Source organism: Pseudonaja textilis, chromosome 1, assembly GCF_049901715.1.
Source record: "Pseudonaja textilis isolate UNSWEBS1 chromosome 1, rPseTex1.2, whole genome shotgun sequence".
NCBI classification, from domain to species: domain Eukaryota; kingdom Metazoa; phylum Chordata; class Lepidosauria; order Squamata; family Elapidae; genus Pseudonaja; species Pseudonaja textilis.
This window is the reverse complement of record NC_141990.1, coordinates 197,756,895-197,783,246: the sequence shown is the minus strand read 5'-3', so window position 1 is coordinate 197,783,246 and position 26,352 is coordinate 197,756,895. Positions and strand designations below refer to the sequence as shown.

The window sequence follows — 26,352 nt, the reverse complement described above, 5'->3', positions numbered from 1 at the left end:
AGTTGATATTAACAGAATCCCATGGTTATTAAGCAAGTAACCATTACAACCAGAGTCCATGGAAGCCAGCAGAAAGTTGCACGTTCTAGGCCCACAGGCAGGTAAGTGGCTAGAAATGACTGAATTACCAAGAAAACAAAATGTTTTTTCTTACCTGAGTCCCAGGGGGAGCTAAACCTATGCAGAAAAAAAATTGAGAAACCAATTTTATGGAAATACTAAAACAAACCCTTCCTGATTTACTTAATGTGATTCAAAAAACTTTCAAGTTTATTAAAATATATTGGCACACAAGTCCTATATTTAACAGCTTACTTTCCAGGAACTACTTCAGGCAGAATGTCATGAATGTGTATTTTGGCAGAGGCCACATTTAATTAATACAATTTAGACTCTGGGTAGCTTACACTTAAAATGAAAGGCAGAAATAATAAAAAATAAAAAGGCGTTCGTAGGTGTTCAGAAATTAGTTATGTGTTACATGCAATCAGCCAGATCACATTTTAACTACCTAATTTCCTAGAAAGCATCATTCATGCCAATATTCTAGTACTTCTCTTCCAGAACGGCTATTACATTCATGTATCGTACAAAGTCAGCTGCGTTGGTTAGATTCACTTTTGCATGTTGCATGAATTAACCCACTGTGCTCTACAAATATATTTTTACTGTTTAGCAAAAATTAAAGTTCACTATGCTCCACAAATAAACCTGAATGAAAAGCTGTCAACTTTCCTTTCCTTCAAAAACCTTGAAGAATTTATTCCTAGTGTTACTTTTCTGCCATGACACCAAGTAGACCTAACCCTAAATTTATTTTAATTCAATGGGATTTCCCATGTATTTAACTGTGGTCCACAAACAAATCCGAATGAAAAGCTGTCAACTTTCCTTTCCTTCAAAGACCTTGAAGAATCTAGTCCTAGTGTTACTTTTCAGCCATGACATCAAGTAGACATAACCCTAACCCTAGCCCTAACCATTAATTTATTTTAATTCAAAGGGATTTTCCCATGTATTTTACTGTGCTCCACAAGCAAATCCAAAAGATAAGTGGTTGCTGCATGGTGGGGGAAGGAGCAAGAGGGTGCATAAGAGAGGCTTCATGAGAGGATGGTCCGGGCATGCAAGAGGGTCAAGGAAAGTATGAAGGGGTGTGCAAAAGGTACTATTTGGGTCAGGTATGCAGGATGGCAAAGATGCAAGGAGGTACATTTGAGGTGCTGGCTGTGGAAGGTGAAAAGGGCTGTGCAAGAGGCTCCACATAAGCCAGGGAGGGTACAAATAAATTCTTACTTATGCTTTGATATTTTCTGACGTGCTTTTAATATAACCACCTGGACACTTAGGTGAGATGGACAGTATAGAAATGTGATGAATGAAAAAATAAATAGAAATATAACTGGTGGGCTGACACAATCCTGACCACTCTGTTGTTAGAATTCTTTCCCCTAACAATTGTTAGCATTTTCTCTTGTAAGGATGTATTTTTCTAGCTGGACTTTTAATCTAAAAATATTATTTCTAAAGACCATAAAGTTAATTTGTTCCACTATAAAAACAGGCATTTTCAAAATTTCTTTGATAATTAAATTAATGGCAAAATTTATTTTTAATTAAAAATAATATTTCTTGTAACAGCTTAAATTACTTAACAAATAACTAATTATTCATACATACTGATTTGCGAATCCATGCTATTCACTCCTGGCTGTAAAAAACAAATATAAATATATATATAAATATATATGTAACTATTTCATGCCGCAGATAAAAGCTATTTTGAGATGACAATACAGACTTATTTATATATATATATTTGGTAATAACATGGAAGTGGTTTATCCTTGCCAGTTTTTTTTTTTTTTACTTCCAACTCCAGTTTTTTGTGCTTGTATTTTCCGGTCATTTCCTGACCAAGTACTGACCAGATCCAAACTTGCTTAGCTTTTCAAAACCAGACAATACTGGCTAGGAAGAAAACAAGCAAAGTATGGACAGACCTCAGCATACAACCAACAGGGGCCAAAATTTTTGTTGTTGAGTGATCTCATTATTAAGTAAGGTATAGTGCAACTGAACGCAATTTTACAAACTTTTCTGTTATTTGCAACTCATTTCCAGTTCTCCTTTGACTTTTGCTTTACAGAAGCTGGTTGAGGATGGTTGTATATGGCAATCTGCAGGAAACTGTGATCATTATAAATGTGCACCAATTTCCAGGATCTCAAATTATGATCACACGACTGTGGGGCACTTTGACACTTCTTAAGTGTGACGACTGGTTGTAAGCCAGCTTTTCCAGCACCACTATTAACTTCAAAAGTTTGCTAAATGAGTGGTCTTTAAGCGAGGACTATCTGTATTGTGGAAAAAACCTACACTGATATAGTCTATGGTCACCGGCTCTGAAGCTTAGCTCAAAGGACACTATTTTAAAAAAATACATGTTAAGTATTATTTATTTTGGGGAAATAAACAGTCACTACCATTTCATGCAGGTTCCGCATATTTGGATCTTAGGAATGTGTTTTGTGTACAATCATGCAAGATTAGAAATAGTTACATAATAGAAAAGGATGAAAGCCTGGAATGTTTATTCATTCATGTCCTGATCACCTCATGGCTTAACTACTGTAATGCGCTCTATATGGGGAACTTGAAGTCCACCTGAAAGTTTCCACTGATTCCATTGATGCATTATTTGATTCAAGATGTGATATGAGACTTAGTTGCTTGAGGGACTGCCTATCTCCATATTATCTACCCAGCCAATTTGATCTGGCAGGATTGGCACATGTCAGGTTCCCTTGACTAAGCAATGCCATTTATCAGGGCACTGTAAGTGCACCTTCTTTAAAGCAGCATCTGCCATCTAGAATGGGGTTCCCTTAAGATCCAAACAGTCTCCAGCTGTTGGTATTTGAAGGGTCTTGAAGACTTGACAAGGGTGACTGAAACTTTCTTCAAACTCCATGGGTTGTTTTCCTTTGTTCTCATCTGTTTTTGTGATCCTGTCAAGTTTACCCTTTTTTTAAAAAATCTCTTCCCCTCCCCTTCTTATTTTAAAGTTTCCGACAACTTGTATTCCACCCAGTTGATAGGAGTTGGGCAGCATATACTGTAAATATAATAAATTACTATTTTCTCTTAGCAATTATCTATTTCTCTCAATCATCTATTACTGGGAAGAGGAAAGATTAAGACATCCTCATATGTCATTTATATAGGCAGTTTTAGTCAGCTTGCTGAGTTAGTACCAAGGAGCCACATAGAAAACAATATATTATATTTCCATCTTAATAATCTCAGAAGACTTTCCTAAATTTATAAAATTTAGAGGTAGTGCTTTCAATTTTGACCAAAAACTAATGCAGTTGTTTCAGAACAAGAGTAAAAGCCACTCCCACAAAGCTAATATGAAGAACTTGCAAAGCCACTAGAAATGGAGATGGCAAGGGAGAGTCTCAGTGATAATCCGGGGTGGGATGCTACTGGTTCTGCCCGGCTCTATAGAACCGGTAGCTCTGAAGAGCAACAAGCACCGAACCGGTTCTGTGTCTGCTGCTGTTTGGCCCACCCGCCCACATACCTGTCCTTTATTTCCTGCTTTTTCAACCTCAGCTGCTTTGCGCGACATAGCTGAGGTTGAAAAAGCAGGAAAGAAGTGCCTTTTCAAATGCTGCGCACTTGCGTGAGCACTTTTCAGCTATCCAGGCAGCACAGCTTAAGGATTTTTACACACGCGCACAATCACCTAACCGGTAGTAACACCGGTTGAATCCCACCCCTGGTGATAAAGAGATATTATTTTTATATATATGCTGCCTTTCTTCCAAGAGACCTCTCAGGTAAAAATTCAATTTTTTAAAAAAGACAGTTAAGATATTAAAGATGAAAGAGATCAGAAAATTATTTTAAAAAACCAGATTACAGGATAATAATGTACATTTTAGTGTATAGAACAAAAAAGAATGCATAGATTTTTGTAATGCTTTTTGTGGAGAATTAGCATTATTTCATAATTAACTGAAAATGGAGACCAAAAGAAAGAAAATAAATGCTTGCATGTCTAAAAAAATCATAGGCTACTGCCAATAAAAATGAAAAGCAATTGAGGAAGCATATAGGGAGAAAATATAAGTAATTCAGTTTTGATTCTTTTCTAGGATATTTGATTTGGATAAGATGGTGGAAACTAGACAAATAAAAAAAAAAGATTCTATAGGAAACGCTTTGATTCCTCTTCACTGGTTCACTATTTTTTTACTGTCTGTAAGAGGGAATTTTCTTTTCTCACTAGCAAGTGCAGAAATTAATATACTGTAGTCTATTTATTTAGCCATGTGAATCAAGATTATTAATGATGCTCAGGCACACAGCAAAAATATAACACAATGTAAAGAGACAATATAGAGAAAATAGGTAAAATAAACCCCTGAAACATAAAAGATTCAACGAGAGAAAGAAAGCTGAAGAGAAGCATCTTGCAACAGAAATGTTGTATGAGCTATCAGACAACATAGAGTAACAATCTAAAACACTGATTAAGTAAAAGAAAAGAGACTATAATGAAGAATAATCAGGAAGTCTATTTTACAAATAATACCTATAATTCTTTTTCACTTATTTGCCATACACAGTCCATGCCCAATTTCAGCCTCTGTTCACATCATGAATTTGGCATCAATTTGGTTTTGAGATTGTAACAGAGTTGACCTTCTCAAGTTAAAAGAGTTTGCATTGGTTAATACTTCAATAAGAGACTATCAGGGAAATCTGGATCTACTATGAAATCATCAGGAATTGAGACAAGTTAATTTTGCATAACTATTAAAGCTAAACTAGTCATTTTAGTAAAACAGAGTAATCAAATATGCATTTTTCACGTGTACCTATAAAGTAGAGGTTTGGACATAGAATTTAAATGACAAAGGGAATGCTGTTCCCTACCTCCTATTCGCAATCTAGATACAGATAGTCCTCGACTTACAACAGTTTGTTTAGTGACCAAAGTTATAACATTGCAAAAGTGATTTATGACCAATTTCACACTTATGACCAGTATAGCATCCCCATGGCCGCGGTGATCAAAATTCAGACACTTGGCATCTAATTCATATTTATGAAAGTTGCAGTGTCCCAGGGTCATGTGATCACTTTTTGCAACCTTTTGACAAGCAAAGTCAATGGGGAAGTCAGATTACTTAACAACCATTACATTAACTTAACAACTGCAGTGATTCCCCTAACAGCCGTGGCAAGAAATGGGGCAAAACTCACTTAACAAATGTCTCACTTAGCAAAAGAATTTTTCAGCTTAATTGTGGTCATAGGTCGAGGACTACCTGTTCTTTTCTTCAACTCCTTCCAGATTTAAACTAGGAATGTTAGTCTATCTCATCCAAAATTAAGTTATTCATACCCTATGAGTTAATCAAGTTTTTCTCTATAGCATCTCTAGAACATAAGGTGATGAGGAAAATGAAATTATTAGTTTGCATTTTCATTTCTTGACAAAAAGATAAAACAATTAAATTCAAATATTTATGAATTTTATAATTATGCAGTCTATTAAACACTTCAGGCTACCTTATAATGAAACATGAAATAATCATATTCTGACTCTAATAAAAAATTCTGAACTATTAGCATTTTTTATTATATAAATTTGAAATAATTTGCAATAAAGTGGCTCAAGTTCAGGAACTGTTCTAATATAAAAAAGATGCTGAACTGTATATTGGGGAAAAGGTACAGGAAAAGGATACAGAAATCAGTACAGCTGAGAGCAAATACTTTAAAATTATAAACAGAATATTTACCGGTCCTGTTGGCTGCATGGGGCCATGAGACATATGGGGTGCCATCATTCCAGGCATCACTGACTGCATCATTCCAGGCATCTACAATCAAAGTATGATTATTGTATATGTTTAAAACTAGACACACTACACCTGTAACTATTTTTTGTTGATGGGAGGATATTGTTTAACCCTGTTCCCAAACAGGTAAACTGGGGCATAACAATAGAGTTATAAAAGGGTATATAAGTTTAACAAAGGAATCCAGCAATTGTCTGATGATGTTCCAAATAAATAGTATTAAAACTCTAAATGATCAGAAGCATTAAAGTAGTCAAAATATTAATTGCTGAGGGCCAACAAATACGGACACTATTGTTCATCTACTCTTGATTGTCTTTCAAAAGGGAACCCAAGACAAAACATGAAGAAAGAAGCAGACTGGTATGGAGGGATAGCAGAAAGATAAACAAGAATATGGGCCCATATGCTTGTGTCTTATTTTTAAAAACCCCAAACGTTTAGACTACTTGCAAGTCATTGAAGGAATGGGGCCCAATCCATTTAAAACTCTAAAACCTCTAATTCCCAAACCAATTCCCTGTGACCTATGTAAACTCTATTAGTCTTGAGGGCTCATTTACCTCATCTATGAACAGAGGATAATACCTGAAGAACTTGTCTCACAGGGCTGGAGTAAGAGTTATGCTGCAAAGATGTTCCAAGATGAAGAGAACTATAAAGTTTAAGAATTATGACTGCAGGGTTCAAAAACATGAACTGTTAAAAAGCGGAGAAAGGCATGCAACAAGGATGCAAACTACTGTAACCAATTAAAACCATATCATTTTCCTTTTTCCTTAAATCAGTGTAAATATAGCGAGGGATAATTCTTACGATGACAATGATGGCGCAAGACAATACACACAAGGGTCTAATACAAGCCAGCTTGGGCATTTATCATATAGAACTAATTTCCTTGTGTATGCACATGGCCGTTAACCAGAAAAAATATTCTGAAAGAAAGGCAGAAGTTTTGTGAAATTTTCATCAGTCCTCATTGGGGACTTAGAGAATGGCGACAAATAATTAATTGGCCGTATTCAGCCAATTTTGTTGGCAGTTCCCACAAATAGTGCTAGGGAAATCAACCCCCAAATATGTAATGACAATCCCTGAAGGGTTGGCCAAATAACCCCATTCCCATGTATCTTCAGGGAGCATCAGGTTATTGCTCCCTCTTACCTTCCATCTTGTGTGGAGGGAGAGGTATTTGGTAGGGCTACTGCTCCACCCTCAATCCACAAGGTTTTCTTGGAAGCGTGAGGAAGAGAAGAAAGAATGGGAGTGGCCCTCCCATTCCCCACCATCCTGTAGAAGCAGGAGAAGAAAGGAGTCTTGCCCCACTGCTGCTTCCAAATAAGTGTGTTCCAACCAAGAGTTGCTCCCTAAATATCTCCATCCAAATAGTTTTAGAAACACTTTCAGAATACAGGCCACCAATTATATTCTAGCCCCATAAAAGAAAACATTTACGCTTGACAAATCCAGGTTTTAGGAAAGCCACAAAGCTCCAGGGTTTATCAACTATGTGGTGGCTCTTAACACATGGATTTATAACCCACTGTCTCTGAATGGTAATCCTGTTTTAAGTACTTGGAGACATCCTTAATTTTATGACACATCACTTGATGCACACCTCAAGATATGCATAAATCAGTGCCTGGAGAAAGGAAATACCAATATCAATAGGAAAAAAACATTGTTTAAATAAGAATAAACTGTGAAATATGATAAAATAAACTGGATAAGTAGAATACAGTAGCGCCCAAAAGCAATAAAAAAGAGCTTCTAAAGATTTGTTAGTTTTTTTCCTTAAACAGAAAAATAATATTTCCTGAAGAAAGTACTTAGGTTGTTTAAATGAATGGGACAATAGCCTCATATCAAAGATGTAATTCTCCATATTTTGTGGCAAACACATATACAGCTTGCCTTAGATTTCTTGGAATTCATTTCTAGCAGTATGTGCAAGAAAATTGCCCATTTGCGTTCTATGAATTCCTCCTGATGGCCAAGTAGTAAAATATGCCAGACAACAGTAATGTGAGCAGAACAACAATTTAATACAAAGCAATAGCCTAGGGAATTCAATCAGCTATGTTAAATAGGATGATAATTAGGGGCTTTGCAATTAATGAGTAATAAGATAAGTAGCTGAACTGCTCAAATTACTTTCATGTTTCCTATTCATCATTCAACCTTGTTTAAACTATGTGCACCTAACAAATTATGATGCTGTCCAGAATGCAAAGGACTTACACGATTTTTAATGCTATGAGGACAAAATGGCCTTTATTCATAAAAAAAGATGAAAGCTTTTTATATTAGTGCAGGACTAGTACTAAGAGTGACTTTAAAATTCAAGGTTTGAATTAGTTTAAGTATGGACAGTATAGTACTGGGATTACTATCTAGAGTGATAAGCAAAGGGTATTTTTTAAAATTCTGCTATATCACACTGAACACAAAGAGCTAAGGACACTACGAAAAGTGAAAATAAAAGCCCAGATCTGAAAAGGCTAAACTACTTATTGACATACAGGAGAAATATATTGTGGAGAAGGATTCAACCTAATAGTAAGGAATGTAAGGCCAACATACTTTCCTATCCCAAATATTATGCAGAAAGGTAACTGATCTGTTTAAGAAAAAAAATATCTTCTGAAATCATTTAAGTCAGGAATAATGAGAAAAAGAGATTAAGAAGATTGTACTGATATGAATCAGTGCCAATTCCTAATGACCTATGGAAAGTTTTTAAAAGATAGAAATTACAGTACTGTTCCATTTTAAATTATTATATATAAAACAAAATCACAGAAGCTCATTTACCTGTCCCATTTGTGGTCCTCCCATTGGAGGCATCATTTGAGGCATCATCCCATGAGATACTGGAGGCATGTTGGGCGGCCTTTGGCCCATAGGATGCATTCCCATGGGTGGATAGTGAGGCATGCCTGGATGTCCCATCTGAAAAACACAGTTGAGGATTTTAGGAAAACAAGTGAAACAGAAACAAGCTATCTTCCAAATCTGGTTAATCAGGACTCTCAAAGAGCACGATGTTTTAAACTGTTACAATATCACCAATATTGTCAATATATAAAAGTTTTATTTTTTTCCCTTTATGGACATTACAACTCATGATAGTTTAAAAACTTGCTATTTTATTATTGCAATTATTATTTGTATTTGTCATATGACAAGTCTCCAAGAAAAAAAGTATAGAAAGTATTAGGGATGCACAAAAGGTTTCAATCTATTTTGACTTTGAAATGCTTCAAAATGTTACCACAGTTTATTTTGCATTCAAACACTACTGCTCTGTGTTTGAACAAGACATTCTGTGATTGAAACATTGTACATCAGATTTCAAATGATCCAGTCTCAAATATATTTTCTGCCAGATGAGAATGTCAGAAAACATTCTTCTGAAAATCTGAGTTGTAAAATCTGATTCTGTTTTCTCATAAAATGGTAGCTGAAATATGCATACAGCAGTTCATTGCCTCCAACAGAGTCCACTGAATTGGGTAGCTCTAAACAATTTAAATAAAACGCCGTTATTTATGGCCATCCAGATTTGCACTGTCAGATCTAAAGCAATTATACCTTTAATTAATTTAAATTTATAGGTTTAAATATATTTAAAAAGTAAATGTTAAAGTATGGGGAAAAATGAAAACTGCTTGCATGTTTCTTAAGTTTTAGTTGTATAGAATTTAAAACATATGAATTCGTCAGCTAACATAGACTGTTCAGTTCAAATACTGAGGCAGACATGAGTTTTACTAAAAATAAATTCTATCGGGTACCCTAGCCATTAGCTTGTTAGTGATTTATGACTTTTAGACCCTAACCAATTGCATTTGGCTATCTCCTTGTGCATAACTCTGACTAAAGATCATCTAAAACATCTTTTGCTTGTATTATTTTCTCAAATCATTATTAGGGTAATCTGCAAGTCAGTTTTTTCAAGTGCCACATACAGGAAACTATGTATTTCAAGTCACTCATCTTTAAGGTTCTGCAATCATATTGAAATACTTTTGATAAGCAGATGTTATTTTGCTATTTTAAAATTTTAATGACATTTTGGGAGGGGGATAGAATAATGGCTTGATTTTTTTCAACTATCTTTAGAATTGTAAAAGGAATAAAACATATTAACCTATGTATATTCATAATCTGCTCTGAAAAGTTTATCTTCATTACATTCTTAATTATTTCAAGAAATAATTTGGGTAGCAAATCTTCAAACAGGAAAGACTTGGACGGCAAGTCTTCAAAGAGAAAATAACATGTATATTAGGCAGATTTGAGTATAAGTAGTATAATTTTTCTTAGGAATTAAGCACTAATGATAAAAACTTTATTAAGTATTCCTGTAAATAATATTGTCATTGACCTACTTTGTTTGAAAATAGTGATAAGACTTGGCAACTTATGAAACATGAAGTTACAACTGTGCAAATGCTTCACATATATTGGTAACATTCACATGGAACCACAATAATGAATATTGACTTGCCACTGAAACCTCATACTTTTCCTCCTGTAACTAAAGCACTAAATAAAATGGATTCACTTGTTTTATGACTCAAATCAAGGTTCTTGGCTTACTGTCCCCTTTTAAGGCAGTATTAAAAACTACAGGATTTTTTTTTTTTGGTGCTTTACAATGCAGAGGAAAAATCAGGAGTTGCAGGTGAACAGTGAAAGAGGAAAATGAAAGTCAATGGATTGCTCGGATTAATAAATGAATAAAATAAACAAATATTTATAAATAAAATATAAATAAATTCATCCTAAACTGTAGTCCTTCAGAATTCTGGCTTGGTGTTCCAAATAATCATGCCAAATAGTTTCAATTTGTTAAATCCTCTTTATAATGCAATTACTATAAAGCTAACAAATCTGAAGACTTATCTCTCTGGAAAAGGATCTAGTGCTGGGAAAGTTAGAAGGAAGGAGAAAAAGATGACCAGCAACAAGGTGGATGGACTCAGGAACACTAGCACTAAGAAGACCTGAAAACACCAAGTTAGGAACAGACAATCAAGGCATGGATGTGGTTGCTAGAAGTTGAAACCAGCGTGACAGCACACAATCAACAATGCTGATTGGGAGATGATAATATAATATAATATTCCTATTCCTGTTGATTCCCTACCGTATGCACTGCTGCAAAGATTAAGTCTCGCCATTCTCTGGAATGGTGGAAAAAATATGAACTTAACATATGAAAAATATGAACTCCATAGATATCAGGCCTTTCCGGTATTCCTTTCTAGATGCAGGGGAAAAGAAAGCCCATTTGACAGACTGATTTATCAAGGCGCTTTTGCACCTTTCGCTTGTCATCCAAGAAGCTCCTTCACCTCAAGAGCTGAAGAAGCTTCTTGGATGAGAAGCAAAAAACGTCTTCAAAGGAAAACCAGGAAGTCTTGAGGGAAAAAAAAAAAAAAGCACCTCTAGGACAACCACGACCTGGATGTCCGAGAATCTCCATAGATATGAAGCCACAAGTTCAACGTTCATCCAGCATTCAGGCATTGGTTAAATCTCCCATTCCGGCTGGATGCCAAACGGTCTAAAAACCGGTGCCCGAAGACCGCCAGGGTACCGTTACCGTTCAAATACGTGCACCTATATGCACCCTCTGAGGGAAAACTGCAGGCAAGGCAGAGAGGCGCCAACAAGAGTCAAGACTAATTCAGTCGGGATGCAGAGACTCCCTCATCTTCAAATGAGGAGGCCAAGAGGGAGGTGTTTTTTTTTTAAAAAAAAACACACTTCACGGTTATGAAATCTGGGACCGAAGCAAAAGCGTAAAACTTAACTTTCGCTTCCCACCCCCACCTTTCCCTCACCCTCCCCCCCCAAAAAAATCGCCTGTCCACCTACCATAACAGACTCTCGGCCCATGCCGCCGCCGCCACCGCCGCCGCCGGTTCCTCCCCCGCCGGCTCCCAGCCTCATCGCAGGGTTGAGGAGGCTCCCGCTGCCCGCACTGTTCCCGCCGCCACCGCCGCCGCCGCCCCTGCCGAGGAGTCTCCCGCGGAGAGGCTGGCGAGAGGCCGGCCCGAAGGGAAGGAGCGGTTCGGGTTCCCCGCGCGGCGGAAGGAGAGGTGCTAGAAGACTGACGGGTTTCCCGGCAGGCCAGTCCGGCCGGCCTCCCATGCGAGCGCTTTTCGGCGACTGTTCCGGTCCGGGGGCTCCCACAGGGCGCACGCCTTCGCCGGGGTTGAGCTGCATCAGGGGAGGAGGCTTGGGCAGCGAGAAGGGCAACGGCTGAGGAGAGGCCGCGGCGGCCGCCGAGTCTCCACCTGACATCGCTTTCCCCCGGCGCAGGCCTGGCTCCGTCGAGCCAGCTCGGCTTAGTTCCGCCGGGATCCGAGGGGGGAGACCGTTAGCCGGAAACCGAAGAGAGAAGAAGGGAAGAGAGACCGGACCAGGGAGGACGCGAGCGTGTGGGGGGCGAGGAGGAGGGGTTACTGGTCGGAAGTCTGCGAGGTGGGATCACCGCGCACGCGGCCAAGAGGAGGAAAGAACAAAACCTCACGCCGGTAGGGGAGGGGCTTCTGCTTCTCCTCTCGCCGAAGGCGGCCGAGTGGCCAAGATCGGAGTGTGTGTGTGTGTCTGTGCGTCGGGGGGAGGGGGAAGCCGGAATGGAGGCGAGGAGGGGGAAAGAGGGGGAAAGAGAGAGAGAGAGAGAGAGAGGAGACGCGCGCACCGCGGAGGACGCTGGGAAAGCAACTCGCTTACGAATGACGGAGGTTAATGGGCGGAGAGCTACGGAAGCCAAGAGGTACCATTTCTGGGCGTAAAACAAGGCGGGAAAAAAAATAAAATAAAGGAACGTGGCGACGAAGGGAAGGTAGAGCCCGAGCCACGCGCCTACGCAGAGTTTTCCTAAATGGAACAGGGCAGCCTGGGAGTTCCGAGCTGGGACGGTGGGCGTGGCTAGGCGAGCGGCGGCGTTCGGGAAACCCAGCGGGGCTTTATTGCTTCCGCTGCTGCTGCTGTCGCGGCGATAGGTTTCTTCCTCGGTGTGTGTGTGTATGTGTGACTTATTCAAGGGCTCTCTTTAAGGGTTTCCTCAGCCATCCTTTCTGCCCTCTAAAAAGCGAATATTCCACTGCCATGGAGACACGCCATGCAGTTGTTGCGGTTAGTTACGGAAGAGGTGAAAGGGGGCTGGTTGAGATGTCAGGCGGGGTTTAAGGGAGGGCTTTGAATTGAAATTGATTGATTTATTTTTTTGGCAGGGTCCCGAAGCCGCGGGGAGTAAGTGGCCGAGCAGGACCTGTTCGGTGCTCTGTTGCCTTGCGGTGGTTGCCTTGCTGGCCCTCCTGATAGCCATCGTTTGCCCGGCGCTGCGAGGTGAGGCAGGGCGGGAGAGAGTGGTTCACCTTCCCGAAAGAGGGCAAGGTAGACATAACCTTAACCCTAATCCTAAATACAGTTTAACTAAAGATTGGATTTTCCCATGTATTTCCTTGGAGTGTCCCCACCCACCTCCCCCAAAAACCCTCGGAAAGAGAACCTGTCAAAGTTGCTTTCCTTAGGAAAACCTCCAAAGATCTATCCCTAGCATTAATGTTTGGCCAGGACGCCAAGAAGATCTAAGTTTCCGTTTCTTGGCAATGGGATTTTCCCCGTATATTTTACAGCGGCCCACAAACGACTCCAAATGCAGAGTTGTCAATTTTGCTTTTATTCTAAAACCACTAGGAATCTGTTTCTAGCATTAGCTTCCAACCATAACTAACCATAGACCTAAGCATAACGCTAGATTGATTTTCATTGGCAGTGGGATTTTCTCATGTATTTTACTGTGGTCCGCAAACAAATCCAAATGAAAAGCTATCAACTTGGCTTTACTTCAGAAACCTCAATAAATATATTCCTAGCATTAGTTTTGGATCAGGACACCAAGTAAATTAGTTTTGGGCCATGACACCATGTTGACGTAACCGCAGCCCTAACCCTAAATTCATTTTAATTCAAATGAGGTTTTCCCATGTATTTTACTGTGGTCCACAGAAAACGCAGAACGAAAAGCTGTCAACTTTCTTTTTCTTCAAAAACCTTGAGGAATTTATTTCTAGCATTAATTTTGGGCCCTGACACCAAGTAAACCTAACCCTAATCCTATCCTAAATTCATTTTAATTCAAGTGGGATTTTCCCATGTATTTTACTGTGGTCCACAAACAAATCTGAACAAACAGCTGTCAATTTTCCTTTTCTTCAAAATCCTTGAGCAATCTATTCCAAGCGTTAGTTTTGTGGCAGGACACCAGTTAGACCTAACCCTATCCCTAAATACATTTGTTATGAGTTGTTTATGGACCTCAATAAATACATGGAAAAATCCCATTTGAATTAAAATGAATTTAGGGTTAGGGCTACGGTTACGTCAACATGGTGTCATGGCCCAAAACTAATATTAGGAATAGATTCTTCGGGGTTTCTGAAGGAAAGAAAAGTTGACAGCTTTTCATTCAGATTAGTTTGTGGGTGACAGTAAAATACATGGAAAAATCCCAGTTGAATTAAAGTGAATTTAGGGTCAGGGCTAGGGTTAGGGTTAGGTCTATTTGGTGTCATGCCCAAGAACTAATGCTAGGAATAGGTTCTTCAAAGTTTTTTTAAGGAAAGTAAAGTTGACAGCTTTTCATTTGGATTTATTTGTGGAGCACAGTAAAATACATGGGAAAATCCCATTGAATTAAAATTAATTTAGGGTTAGGGCTAGGTTTAGGGTGAGATCTACTTGGTGTCATGCCCAAGAACTAATGCTAGGAATAGGTTCTTCAAAGTTTTTGAAGGAAAGGAACGTGGAAAGATTTTCCTTACTATTTGTTTGAGGAGCACAGTAAAATACATGGGAAAATCCTATTTGAATTAAAATGAATTCATGCTTAGGGCTATAGTTAGGGTTAGAGTTAGGTCTACTTGGTGTCAAGCCCAAGAAGTAATGCTAGGAATAGTTTCTCGAAGTTTTTGAAGGACAGGAAAGCGGGCAGCTTTTTGTTGTGAGTTGTTTGTGGACCACAGTAGAATATATGGGAAAATCCCCTTTGAATTAAAGTGAATTTAGGGCTAGGGCTAGGGTTAGGTCTACTTAGTGTTAAGGCCCAAAACTAATGGTAGGAATAGATTCTTTGAGATTTTTGAAGGAAAGGAAAGTTGACATCTTTTTGTTTGGATTTGTTTTAGGAGTAGGGTTAGGGTTAGGTCTACTTGGTGTCATGGCTCAAAAGTAACACTAGGAATAGATTCTTCAAGATTTTTAAAGGAAAGGAAAGTTGACAGTTTTTCATTGTGCGTTGTTTGTGGACCACAGTAAAATACATGGGAAAATCCCATTTGAATTAAAATGAATTTAGGGCTAGGGTTAGGGTTAGGTCTCATGGCCCTAAACTAACGCTAGGAATAGATTCTTCAAGGTTTTTAAAGGAAAGGAAACATGACAGCTTTTCATTTGGATTTGTTGTGGAGCACAGTAAAATACATGGGAAAATGTGAATTTCAATGAAATATGAATCTAGGGTTTATTGTTCAGTTTACATGGCGTCATGGCCAAAAAGTAAGGTTTGTTAAGGAAGGTATAGTTGACATCTTTACGTTCTGAATTGTTTGTGGATCATTGGAAAATACGTGGGAAAATCCTAGTAGTATTGAAAAATAATCTATGGTCAGGGAGTCAGTTAGTGTTAGGTTTACTTAGAGTCATGGTTGTAAATTACTGTTCAGAATATATTCTTAGAGATTTCCTAAGGGACATCTTTTGCTCTACTGCTCTTCCTGGCCCCTTGCAAAATACATGGGAAAATCACATTTCCAATTAAAATGAAAGAAAAGTTAGTGTCAGATTTAGGTCTGCTTAGAGCCTGGTGCAAAATTTTTTGCTAGAGTAGATTTCTACAACTTTTGAAATGGAACAAAGTTGACAGGTTTTCATTTGTACTTGTTCTTTATGGACCACAGTTAAATATGTCAGAAAATCCATTTGCAAATGAAAATTAATCTATGGTTAGGGTTAAGTCTACTTGGAATGATGGCCAAAAACTTATGCTAGGGATAAATTCTTAGCTGTTTCCTAAGGAAATTAATGTTGACATCTTTTAAGATTGACATAAGCTTTATTGTCATTTTTTTTTATTCTGAGCACATTGGCAAACATTAAAAATGAAATTCTGTTTCTTGCTCTCAAAAAAAAAAAGTATTACCCAGACCCATACCATGTGTTCTCCAAAACAAGACCTGAAAATATGCCATAGCATGATTTTTACACATGTGGTTAATATAAGCCCTACCCACAAAATAAGTACCACTTAAGAGCCTGCACACCCATCCAGGCCAAGTGGTTGCTCGCAGTGCCGCCAAGGCACGTGGGGGAGGGGGTGGAGCTGCCCCGCACCAGCTTATTTCAGGACCCTTGCAGCTAGGCTATCCACGCCCTGACAACTGCCTCACGGTGGCAGCACTGGTAGCCATGTCCAGCAGGAGCCCACATCCAGCACACTTCTGCTTGCTCATGACCACAACGGAGCAGGAAGTTGAGCTAGGCACCAGTGCTGTGGCCACAATGCGAGACAGATGTCAGGGTATGGATGGCCTAGCTGGTTGGGCCCTGACTAAGTTCTCTTTAAATTTTTAAAATTTAAAGTAAAAATAAACTTTTTATTTACAGATCCAGGACATGAAGAAGAGAAAATGGATAGTATGGAAACCAGCATTTTAGGTGAGGCTTATTTTGTAACTTCGTTTTGGAATTGTTACAATTTCCTTATATTTGGTGGGTATTCCTTTTGACAGAAATGTAATTCATAAAATGGAATGCATTTTGCAATTTATTCATGAATTAATGTATGCTGCTGTATCATTAAAATAACTACAATAGTGATGGCTAACCTTTTTCTCATTTTGTGCCGAAAGTGTGTGCGTGTGTGTGCGTGCCTGCAACCCTAATACCTCCATTTTGGTTGGCAAAGTTCAGGATGAATGTTGCAGAGTCTCTGGAGTTGTTCATACAGGCAAACAACTGCTGTGCTGCTGTAAGATTCGTAGTTTCGGAACTTGTTCATAAAGCTAGAGGGCCCTTATTGTGTAACTCTGAACGTTCGTTAAGGGAATGCTCATAACCTGGGGACTACCTGTAAAAGCTAAACGTGCAAAAAGAATGAATGAAAGGAATTAGAAGTAGTTTCTTATTTTCTTTACAGCAATTCAAATACAAAATTATCTCTTATTCTATAATTGTCAAAAAAAATCTTTTTTTCTGCAATCTATTTTTCTTATCATAAATCATCGGTTCATTTTTTTTCTGTTTCATGCAAACAGAAACAGAAAAACCCCATCAGGAGTTTCCATTCAGCAGTAAACATAGATGGCTTTTCTCTAATCCATGAAATAAATGTAACCATTTCTGCAAGTTCCATCATCATTACTGACCTCCATTCTGAGTGGTGCCAAATCTTTCACTTCAGTTATCTTATATAAAAACAAAGATCCATGACTTTTTTTCCAGCTGTTTGTCCAACTATCCCAAGAAAATAACCTTTTTGTTTCAGTTGCATATTAGTCTTTAAAATCCTCTGAATCAGTATATGTATTTACATCTAAATCTTTCTAGTCTTCATTATTTACAGTTGTGTTTTTCTTCCATCAGGATTTTGGAGTCTTCTTGTTCTAGCCATGATGACTGGGCTGTCGTGTTGCAGTTTTTCCTGGACAGTTATCTATTTTGATTCATTCGAACCAGGAATGTTTCCTCCTACTCCACTCTCACCTGCACGGTTTAAGTGAGTATCAATTTAGAAAGAATCAAATGTGAATGGATATTGGGCTTAGAAATCTGCCATAAGAAATTGATACAATATGCATGCTACATTTTTACATGATCTCTTGCAATATTGAGGAGTTTTCTTGGTTAATGTATATTTTTTATTGTTATGAAAGGACTTTATGTAAAAATTTTGATTGGCAAAAATCATAATGCGCAGTGGAGAACATTATCTACTGGCTCACCTAAGTGATGACTATAACTGGAAAATTGTGACTTGGGTTGTAAGAGGAAAAAAAGTAACAAGCATGAATTAACAATTGAAGGGAAAAAGAAAAAGTAAGATTAAATGATTCAATTTCATAAATGGATTGATAAAAATAACATGAGAGGGTATAGAAATTTCAGTTGGGCCAAGAATGCAGGAGAATTGTGATAGGATTAATGAGAAGAGAATTACTGATATCATGAGGTTTAATAGTAAGCTTATTAATATGAAGGATAAAGGAATGACTATAAATATTAAAACATGATTTGTTTGATTATTTAAGATAGGAGTGTCAAACTCAATTTCATTGAAGTCCGGCTCAGCATTATGGTTGTAGTCAAAGGACCAGTGGGTGTGGCTGGGTGGTCATGTGGCTGGATGGGCATGGCCAACTCAACGCTGCTCATGTCAAGGGGCACCTGTGTTGGGTCAGACAAGACTGGGAGGGGTGATCCAAGGTGAGTGCCAAAGCCTGGGGTTAGGGTTAGAAGGATGCTTGTGCACAGCTGGGGAGCGTGCCTGGGTGTGTGTGTTGAATGGTGCTGGGGTGCAGTGGGAGGGCAGCCGAACTTCCCATTTGGTTTTAGGCTGGAGTCCAGGTGCAGAGACAATGCCAGTGGGAAGAGGTCAAAATGGGAAGTCTCTGCCCACTGCTGCCTGCCCATTGCCTGCAACAACTTCCCATTTTCACTTCCCTCCCCCTTGCAGACCATGCAGTACTGTTCGACTCCCCAGGCATCCTCCTCAGCAGCGTACAAGCACCAATGCCCTGTGGTTCATGCAGTGCTGTAGTGCAAGATCACATGAGATCAGTAGCGCAAGATCTTGTGCAACTCATTTCTCACTACAGTAGTTTAGACCTTGGTTCTTTGCAAATTGAGGTTTGTATCAGATCTGGCCGAAGAACATTTGCAAGACAAGAAGATTTTGGGGCAGTGAAATTGCCTTATTTGAAGCCTCCCATCAGCTTGAAAACACCTTTCACACTGTTCCAGTCTTGGCGCGAAGAGCCAAGCTGATGGGAGGTTTCAGGCAAAGTGATTTTGCTGCCTCAAAGTCTCATTGGCTCATAAATACTCTTCGCGCTGAGACTGCTACAGTATGAAAAGCATTTGCAAGCTGATGGGTGGTTCAAAGCAAGGGATTTCACTGCCCCCAAATCTTTTTTTTTAAATAAATTTTATGAAGTTTCCAAATTTTAAAAACATAAAATAAAACTTTATACATTGTTATCAACATCAAGACATCTTTTGCATCTTCTCACATTTTTCAGTATACGTATTTACTTATTCCTTTACCATTACATCTTACTCCTACTATAATCAATATCTTTTATCCTTACATCTCAATCTTCTCCATGGTATATTTACATATTTACATATTCCCTCATTCTTTTCCTAATTGCCATTTTATTTTATTTTTATTTCTAAACCACTCATACCAGGCATCCCAGGCCCTATAATAAACTGAATCTTCTCTGTCTTTTATTTTCATCGTTAGCCTGTCCATCTCTATACAATCTTATTTTTTTTATAACCATGCCTTCCAGTGGAACCCTTTCTTCCTTCCAGAGTTGTGCATACAGAATCCTTGCAGCTGTTAATATATGTAACATATCTATCTGTTTTATTGCATTTTTGTGTGATTATACCTAATAAAAATGTTTCCGGATTAAATTCAATTTTCTGATTCACGATTTCTTCTATCCATTGTCTAATTGTATTCCAATATTTTTTCACTTCCTGGCATGTCCACCAGGTATGAAAATAAGTGCCTTTTTCTTTTCCACATTTCCAACAATTTCGGTCTGAGTTAAACATTTTTGCCAATCTAGCGGGAGGAAGGTGTCATCTGTGGCACCTTCAATACATTTTGTATTGGTTTTCCTTGTATGCTGTGGATGTAATTAGTTTGTAATTTGATCCCCACATTCTCTCCCAATTTTCCAAAACCATGTCGGCTTGCAAACACTTTGCATGCCGTCCCAATCTTCCTCTGCACTCAGGAAGGGACGAAGGTGGGTGGGTGGGGGATTGGCAGCACTGCTGCCAGCTGAGGCTTTCCCATGCAGGGGCAGAGTGGTCCTAGTGAAAGGGGGCTGTGAGGCCAGGTCAACGAGCATGGCATGGAGGCGCTGGTGCGGTACAATGCTGATCTACAACTCGTGGCAGCCACCCAGGCCTAAATACAGATCCGACCCGTGTGGCCGGCGTGGAGCCAGTGAGAGACCATCCTGCTATTAAGCCCCATTTCCTGGGCCTGCACACAGGAGACGGCGAGTGTGTGCATCCCGGATGAAAAGGGAATGCTCAGAATGTAGTCAGCCTGCGGGGCAAGATGGTCCCCAGGGACACCAGGCCTTGTGCATGCTTTCCGCTTCCTATGAGCACACCTAGGGGGCGGCGGGGTGACTTCTTGAGTCAGATCTAAAACTGACTGCATTCAAGATCAGATGGCCGCCACCAGATTGTAGAATAGATCAACACTGTGCCTGCACCGGAGCCTCCATGCCCCACTTGTTGGCCTGGCCTCACAGTCCCTGAGGCTTCCCTTTCATTGGGACTACCCCCTGTTGGAAAGCCATGTCTGGCTTCTTGGCTGCAGACTCTGACCTAGGCAAAGCAAGCAAGGGACACGCTGCATGTGCCCAGAGGCTCCCTTGACAGACATCCAAGCTTCAGTCTCGCTCTGATCTACCCATTCAAGTGCCGGTCCAGGGCACAGTCTCACTAGCTTGCCCCAAACTCGCCCTCAACCTCCTCCAGATGCAACGGCTCACAGCCTTGCCCTGGCCGTGACCACCACCTCAGAGCGCAAGACGTGGGGCGAGGCTCTGGCAGCCTTTCCTCCATCCACACATTGGAAAACCCAGACCAGCTTTGCCGGTGGAACGCCTGCCTGGCAGGTCCAAAGGATGTGAGAGTCTCCAGGCACCAGGGGCAGGTGCTGTGCATGAGCTTTCCAATGGGGGGGGCGGGCAGGGGTTGTCCCAGTAAAAAGAAAATGCTGCCAGTGTCTCCCCTTCCCCTTGTCATTTTCTGAACCTGGCCTCGCAATCCTGCAAGGCTTCCCTTTCACTGGGACTGCCCCAGCCACCCGCATGGGAAATCCATGGCCGCTGGTGGCACAGCCACCAGCAGCACTGCCAAACTCTCCCCCTGGCCTGTGGAGCTGCCCTAGAAATAGTGAAGGACCAGCCTGTGTCACTTTGGTCTGGCCCAGGCCGACTGAGCGCTGATCTAAAACTTGTGGTCAGCCTTACGTCTGACCTGGAACTCTGCCCAGTCCCCCCAGACATGCACCGGCATCCTAAATGAAAGGGGAGCGTTCAGAACAAAGTCAACCTGTGGGGCAAGGTGTTCCCCAGGGACACCAGGTCCTGCGAGCTGGCCACCTATTGTGCACGTGCCTAGGAGACAGGGAGGGGGTGGGGCAATGGATCTAAGGCTGAGCAGGTTTCAGCCTGGAATGGCCGCCGCCAGTTGTAGATCAGCGCACATCCGGGAGGTGGGGGCGAGGCAGCGGGGTGGTCTCAATGGCTCCAGGGCAGCTGTGTGGGCCAGATCTGCCTGCAAGTCTTTTGAGTTTGACATCCACGCTTTAAGAGAATAAACTAAAGCTAGAAGGGTGATGAGTTTCTGAATGTGGGAACAGGTTGTTATTTGCTAGTGTCAAGAATGGATCTTTGGGAAAAATAATTGAAGAAAAGGAAAAAAGTAAAAGAAACTAGAGTCAACATAAAATGACTGCAGGAAGAGGCAATACAAACTCTGTATGAAATAATATTAGAAGTTAGCTTTATTTCTCAACAGCTTGAATGGAAAATGAATGTACACAAAGAAGCTGCTTGGACTGTTGCAAAAAAGAATTAGGTTGCAAAGACCCAGCAAAATAAGTGGAACTGTATTGATGGGGCAGATGTAAAAAAAAAAGTTTAATGGAAGGAGGAGGTAAAAGAGGCTATGAATATGTGAAATATTGCTGCAAAAAAAAAAGGTGAGAAAGATGCATTTTAGTGGTGTGGCCAAAGAGATCAAAGAATGATTAGCATCAAAATAGACAGAAAAACAGCAATTTTGGGGGGGTGGGGTGGGGAATAAAAGTGGTTTTTGAATTGGATTAATAAAACTAAAGAAGCGGTGTCCAACTGGAGCCATAGAATTAAAAATTAAAGTGAAAAAATTATATGGGATGAACTGAAGCTAAGAGATCGTTGAGGAGAGTTTTAGAATTTTTTTTGTGGAAAGGCTAATGATGTCAGATTGAAACGAATACTGTAGACTCAGTTGAAGAATATGGAAGAATTAAAAGTGATAATGCTATGAGGATGTTGAAAACTGGTAATGCTGCGGGTGTAATCCTTTAACTGGAGAAATGTTAAGATATTGTGTTAAATGTTAACATGTCAATAAACAGGTAGTCCTCGATTTACAAGTTTGTTTAGTTAGTGTCCGTTCAAAGTTACAACGGCACTGGAAAAAGTGACGTGTCCATTTTTCACGCTTACAAATGTTGCACTTTCCCCACTGTCATGTGAGCAACATTCAGATTCTTGGTGACTGGTTCATATTTATGACGATTTGCAGTGTCCCAGGGTCATGCGATCCCTTTGTGTGACCTTCTGACAAGCAAAGTCAATAGGGAAGCCAGATTCACTTAACAACCATATTACTAACTTAACAACTGTGGTGATTCACTGTGGCAAAAAAAAAAAAAAAACCAGTCATAAAATGGGACAAAATTCAGTTAACAAGCAACAGAAATTTTGGGCACAATTGTTTAAGGGTGTTTGGAAAGCTATTTAGCATAAATCTGATTGAAAGACTATGATAGCTTACAGTGAGCGAAATTTAAGGAATGAAATATAGTTTTATGGTAGGATAGGATATAAGCAAGGATGGGGTGTAAGCAGACTATTCTACATAGCAGGTCGGTTTATTGTACACTTGCTGATTTAGAAAAGTATGACAAAATGGATTGTTTTTGAAGGCTGGTAAGAGAAGTACGTGAAAGGAATAATCAGACATAAAGTTTAATGAAATGCTTAGCAAATGGTTCAATGCTACTTAAAGAACAAGTCTGTGTTGTGCAATGTCTCCTCAATTTAATGTATTTTTGGATAAATGTATATAGGAAATGCTTGAATCGTTAGAAGAATCCTGGTTAAAAAAGTGAATGCCTGTATATTCACAGCATTATATTCAGGCCTGTATGCAGATGACATGCCGGTATGTCATGGTATGTGTGAGAAATTGAATGATTTGCAGAGCAGCTTAGCTTTCATGAAGCATCATGAAATCTGAATCTTATGTTTGAATGAATTTTTTGTAAAAATGTAGAGACAGATGTGTCATTGAGATTATATATTTTTTGCTACGATGACTGAATAGAATGGAGGAAATGTGAAACTTAGTATTTTGTTAGGATTATATCAATGAGGCACTATAATACAGATAGATGAAAGAAATGTAAGAATTGGAGACTAAAGAGCGGATTTGGAAAAATGAATTGATAGACACATAGAAATTAACTGTTTCGGTTATTTTAAGATTTTATTTAGACTTATTTTTAAATTACAGATTATTTTTATAATCTTACTTGATAATGATGAATAAGTATATTTTAATTAATGACTGGATAATTAGGTTTGTTTAATATTGTAAAAATATTGTAAGTGCTATTAGGGTTAGATGTTGGTTATATTATGGTTAACTTAGAATAAGAGATGATTTACCAGTTATATATTTGTATCTCTACTGAAGAAAGTCAGTGTTTTTTATTTTTTCTTTCTTTTCTCACAATTTTAAATGTCTCCTCTTTTTGATTCTTTTTTTTCCTAATTTTTATTACATATTTTATTTTTTCTTTGAAATTTAAGTATTTTTTTAAAAAAACTATGAATCTAAAAATAAATTTATTGAAGGCTGCACAATTACATTTGATAAAAAATGGCTATCGTTTATAAATAAATTGCAAAAAAACAAACAAACAACAGAATAAGCTGATTAATTTGTGTGCCTTAAAGAAGGGAAACTGGATGGAAAAAAAGTGGAAATGATGGCAGAAAAATATGTGTTTAATATATGGTGTATTGCAAGGGATTGTATTTGTCAGAAGAAATGAACATGACTATTATGAGAACTGGGTAAATCATGAAGTACTTAAGGGTGTGATAAAGCAAGAAAATAAGGATCAAGAATGAATGAACCACAAATTTATTTTTAAATAGGTTCAATAGATTGCTTTTATCTAATAGAAATCGCCTTTTGTTGCCTTTTGTATTAGAGGCAGTGTTCACATGTGTGAAGGCAACAAATTAAGCAATTTCAGGAGTTGGCCAGCAGAGTGTATTGTAGCATAATTTTTTACAACCCAATGTATAAAATTCTTTTTTTTTCCTTGAGAATTCCAGAAAGTGTAAATATATTGTGAAAAAGATGTAAAATCCATATATAATAGAACTTGATAGACCAATCAGAATTCAATCAGTTGAGTTTGAATTCATTGTTATTCTTACTATCAGAATATATTATATATTTGTGTGCAAAATTAAAATACTGAGAACGAATTAAAATTTATGAACACTGAAAAGGGCAGCTCACTAGGTGGTATTACTGTGTTCAGAGGCAGATACATATTAGCATTTCGTAAGCATTAAAACAAAGCCAGCTTATCTATGTAAAATGTTTCATGGCATGAAATATCTATCCTCTCTAATCTGTTAATCAATTAATTGATCTTCTTTTCTTTTCAGGCGACTGACAGGACATTCTTTTCACATGGGCTATAGTATGGCTATATTGAATGGAATTGTGGCAGCTTTCACTATAGCCTGGTATCTTTTATAATCTACTTTTAAATCTGTGTCTCAGAATATAGCCCTAAAAATCAACCAGGCAGCCATTGTACACAAGATGGTATTTGCCACACTTCCTTTATTTGTTTTGCTTAATATTGCTAAGGAAAAATACTAAAACACATGAACTGATGGAATTTGACAAGGAAAGTCAACCCAAGCATTAAGGAACCATTTTCAGATTCCATTTGACAACTTCATCTAAGATTGAACAGTGATGTTTAATTCTGAAGATCTTCCTTCAGTATTTTTTTGTATACCATTAAATAAATTTAAAATAAGTTTTTATCTTGTTATGCCTCATATATAGCAACAACTAATTGGATTTGTTCTTTATACTAAGTAATTCAAAATGTTTTATTTACTGGAATTAGTTTTTTTATATAGTGCTGATTAATGGGGGTCATGTATCGAACTTAAATTGCTTTGAAAGGTATTTTTTTCATTGATACAATAATTTGAAGTGATATTTTTCCCATGTGTGTATTCAGTATGCAGTATTAAACCTTCTGCCTTCCCAGCCTTTATGCCTCAAATAATTTGTATTAGAGCAGCCTCATTTCTAGACTTCCATGGTCTAGAAATTACTGGAAATAATGAAAATCATTGTCTAAATAGCTTGGTGTTCTTGGATAAATATTGATAAATTGGCATTTTGTAGTATTTGCAAATAATTAAACATTAATGTATTTACAATTGATGAGGCAAAATGGCAAAATGGAAGTCAATTATTTACAATAAGTAAAAATGTACATGTTCTTATTAAAACATGTTGACACATAAAAAAAATCATGTATTTGTTGAATTATGATTCTGTATTTCTAAAATACTATGGCAAAAGATCCTGTTGCACATTAGAACAACAGAAAAACACACTGAGCGATTAAGGGTTTTGTAGAGAAATAAAATTCAGTATAAACCTGTTTATTCTCTTTCATCATAGGGAAGGGTTGAAAACATATTTGGTTGAAACCAGTTTTCATTTGATGGATGTAAGGTCTTTTCCCCTTATAACTTGGACTCACCAAAAAGTCTGTGCTAGAGATTCATCAACTATCAGGAACAAAATTTCAGCAGGGACATATCAGTATCTGCAGTAACTGAAAGTCTCACCCCTCTTATCGATTATTCTTCCATCAATAAGTTTGGATCTAAAATGTTAGTTTAATTTCTTTCTGGTTCTTAAGCAATGTCATATGATATTACATTTTGATTATACAGTAAAAATTATTTTTTTAAAAAAATCCTTTGTCCTATACTTCTTTGTTGGTATGTTTTTCTCCACAAAACTGGTAACACAGCTTGCAAAAACATTTGTATTGAGAAAGCAGAATAGAAATCCATTTGATGAATAGCAAAGCACAATTGTAACATTTATCATCTGTTTTAATTTTCTGATGAGCAAATAATTGAATTATTTTCAACTATTCTTAATTCAATTTTTCCTCTCACAGCTGGAGGACTGACTGGCTGTGGGCTCAGAAAGAGCCATGGATGGGTCTTTAGTTAATGTTTTGGAGGTTAGATGTAGGAATGGCAAGTGAAGCCTCTCAGTTGGAATCAGT

At 38.5% G+C, this 26,352-nt stretch overlaps 2 protein-coding genes across 6 annotated transcripts in view; one reads left to right on the top strand and one right to left on the bottom strand.

Moving 5' to 3' along the window:
• Positions 1-12,645, bottom strand: part of PRPF40A (pre-mRNA processing factor 40A) — a 36,938-nt gene extending 24,293 nt beyond the window's left edge. The window contains exons 1-5 of one of the 3 annotated variants that reach the window (XM_026697216.2): positions 11,775-12,645; positions 8,700-8,837; positions 5,826-5,906; positions 1,681-1,711; positions 155-177 (exon numbers count right to left, since the gene is read on the bottom strand). In XM_026697216.2, coding sequence (XP_026553001.1) covers positions 155-177; positions 1,681-1,711; positions 5,826-5,906; positions 8,700-8,837; positions 11,775-12,203 — 702 coding nt within the window. In that variant the 5' untranslated portion in view covers positions 12,204-12,645. Of the gene's footprint in view, positions 1-154; positions 178-1,680; positions 1,712-5,825; positions 5,907-6,473; positions 6,720-7,049; positions 7,180-8,699; positions 8,838-11,774 lie in introns of those variants that run through there. The other 2 variants (XM_087920201.1, XM_087920200.1) reach the window with 2 other exon arrangements.
• Positions 12,646-12,818: 173 nt separating this feature from the next.
• ARL6IP6 (ARF like GTPase 6 interacting protein 6) lies at positions 12,819-26,031 on the top strand. Of its 3 annotated transcripts, none has more exons than XM_026697218.2 (5): positions 12,819-13,040; positions 13,139-13,253; positions 16,572-16,622; positions 17,550-17,682; positions 24,686-26,031. In XM_026697218.2, exons 1-5 carry the CDS (start codon positions 13,014-13,016, stop codon positions 24,777-24,779), a joined length of 420 nt encoding a protein of 139 aa, XP_026553003.1. In that variant the 5' UTR covers positions 12,819-13,013; the 3' UTR covers positions 24,780-26,031. The 3 variants fall into 3 exon arrangements, with proteins under 3 accessions (XP_026553003.1, XP_087776329.1, XP_026553002.1); XM_087920203.1 differs by having other exon boundaries at positions 13,139-13,301; positions 16,578-16,622; XM_026697217.2 differs by having other exon boundaries at positions 13,139-13,301.
• The last annotated feature ends 321 nt before the right edge of the window (positions 26,032-26,352 follow it).